Source organism: Equus przewalskii, chromosome 5 (genome assembly GCF_037783145.1).
Source record: "Equus przewalskii isolate Varuska chromosome 5, EquPr2, whole genome shotgun sequence".
In the NCBI taxonomy this organism is placed as follows: domain Eukaryota; kingdom Metazoa; phylum Chordata; class Mammalia; order Perissodactyla; family Equidae; genus Equus; species Equus przewalskii.
Window position 1 is genome coordinate 72,680,708 of NC_091835.1, and position 1,584 is coordinate 72,682,291.

The window sequence follows — 1,584 nt, forward strand, 5'->3', positions numbered from 1 at the left end:
CCTCAAATTCTTTTTTTAGCTAGCTATGTTACCTTAGGCAAGTTAAAGTATCTCTCATCTTTGGTTTGCTCATGTTTGAAAACTTAATAGGATAATGGAGATGAAAATATTATGTCAACTATGAAGTCTTTTTTAAGGTGAAGTGTTATTTGTGATAATAGAGAAAGAGTGGAAACTTTGTCTTTTGACTTTTTCTTATACCTTTAAGCAGAAATTTGCCATGGGTGACAAGGGAGGAGACAACCACTCAGAAGTGACTGACTTCATTCTTGTAGGCATCAGGGTCCATCCAGAGCTCCACAGTCTCCTCTTTCTACTATTCCTGATTGTTTATGGGATGGTCCTTCTGGGGAACCTTAGCATGATTGGCATCATTGTGACTGATCCCCGGCTGAACACACCAATGTATTTCTTCCTAGGCAATCTCTCCATCATTGACCTCTCCTACTCCACTGTTATTGTACCCAAAGCCATGGTCAACATCCTGTCTCAGAAAAAGACCATATCCTTTACAGGTTGTGTGGCTCAGCTGTTTCTTTATGCACTTTTCATGGTCACAGAGGCCTTTGTCCTGGCAGCAATGGCCTATGACCGCTTCATTGCCATCTGCAACCCGCTGCTCTATACTGTCCGTATGTCAAGAAACCTCTGTATCCAGTTGGTGGCTGGTTCCTATCTCTGTGGCTGGGTTAGTTCCATCCTTCAAATCAGTGCAACATTCTCAATGTCTTTCTGTGCCTCCAGAGTTATTGATCACTTCTACTGTGATTCAAACCCAATTGAGAAGATCTCCTGTTCCAATATCTTTATCAATAAGATGGTGTCACTTAGTTTGGCTGTCCTCATTATTTTGCCCACAATAGTTGTTATTGTTGTATCTTACATGTATATTGTGTCCACAGTTTTAAAGATCCGCTCCAGTGAAGGGAGGAAGAAAGCCTTCTCTACTTGCAGCTCCCATCTAGGGGTTGTAAGTTTGCTCTATGGGACTGTCTCCTTTGTCTATCTGACACCACCAAACAACCCTGAACTTCGTAAAGTGGCTTCAGTATGTTACATTTTGTTCACACCTATGCTGAACCCCTTAATCTACTCTCTTAGAAATAAAGATGTTAAAGATGCCATGAGAAAAGTCCTTTGGAGGAACAAAGTTCTACTCTAAATCTGTTTCCACTTGTTTTACTGTTTCTTGCTTGATTTTGTCTTCCTGATCTTCTAGACTAAGGCATGGAAAACTCAGGTTTACTAAAAAAACAAAAATCAAAAACCTTACCTTTTCTATTCCACAGCGTTAATAATATCCTATAAAGAATGTTCCAAATAACTTACTCACTTTTCCTCAAGGTAATGTTAAATCTGAAGGTTCTGGACACTCATGAAAAATTTGCTGCATTTCTACAAAGAGTTATATATTTCTCACTCTCCAGGTAATAGTATGTTATGTAAGGGGGAAGTATAGAATTTTATTGTTTCTCTTCCCTGTATGCCTAAGTAAAATTCAGAGAGAGAAAATACCTAGTATAATGATTAACTTGGAAACTGTGTGACCTAACTGTTTTATAGGCAAATGACACTCAGTATAAA

General features: G+C 38.8%; 1 protein-coding gene across 1 annotated transcript; it reads left to right on the forward strand.

The window, feature by feature from the left end:
* The first annotated feature begins 220 nt into the window (after positions 1-220).
* Positions 221-1,162, forward strand: LOC103556565 (olfactory receptor 9K2-like). The gene has a single exon (XM_008528723.1). It carries the CDS (start codon positions 221-223, stop codon positions 1,160-1,162), a length of 942 nt encoding a protein of 313 aa, XP_008526945.1.
* Positions 1,163-1,584: the final 422 nt, after the last annotated feature.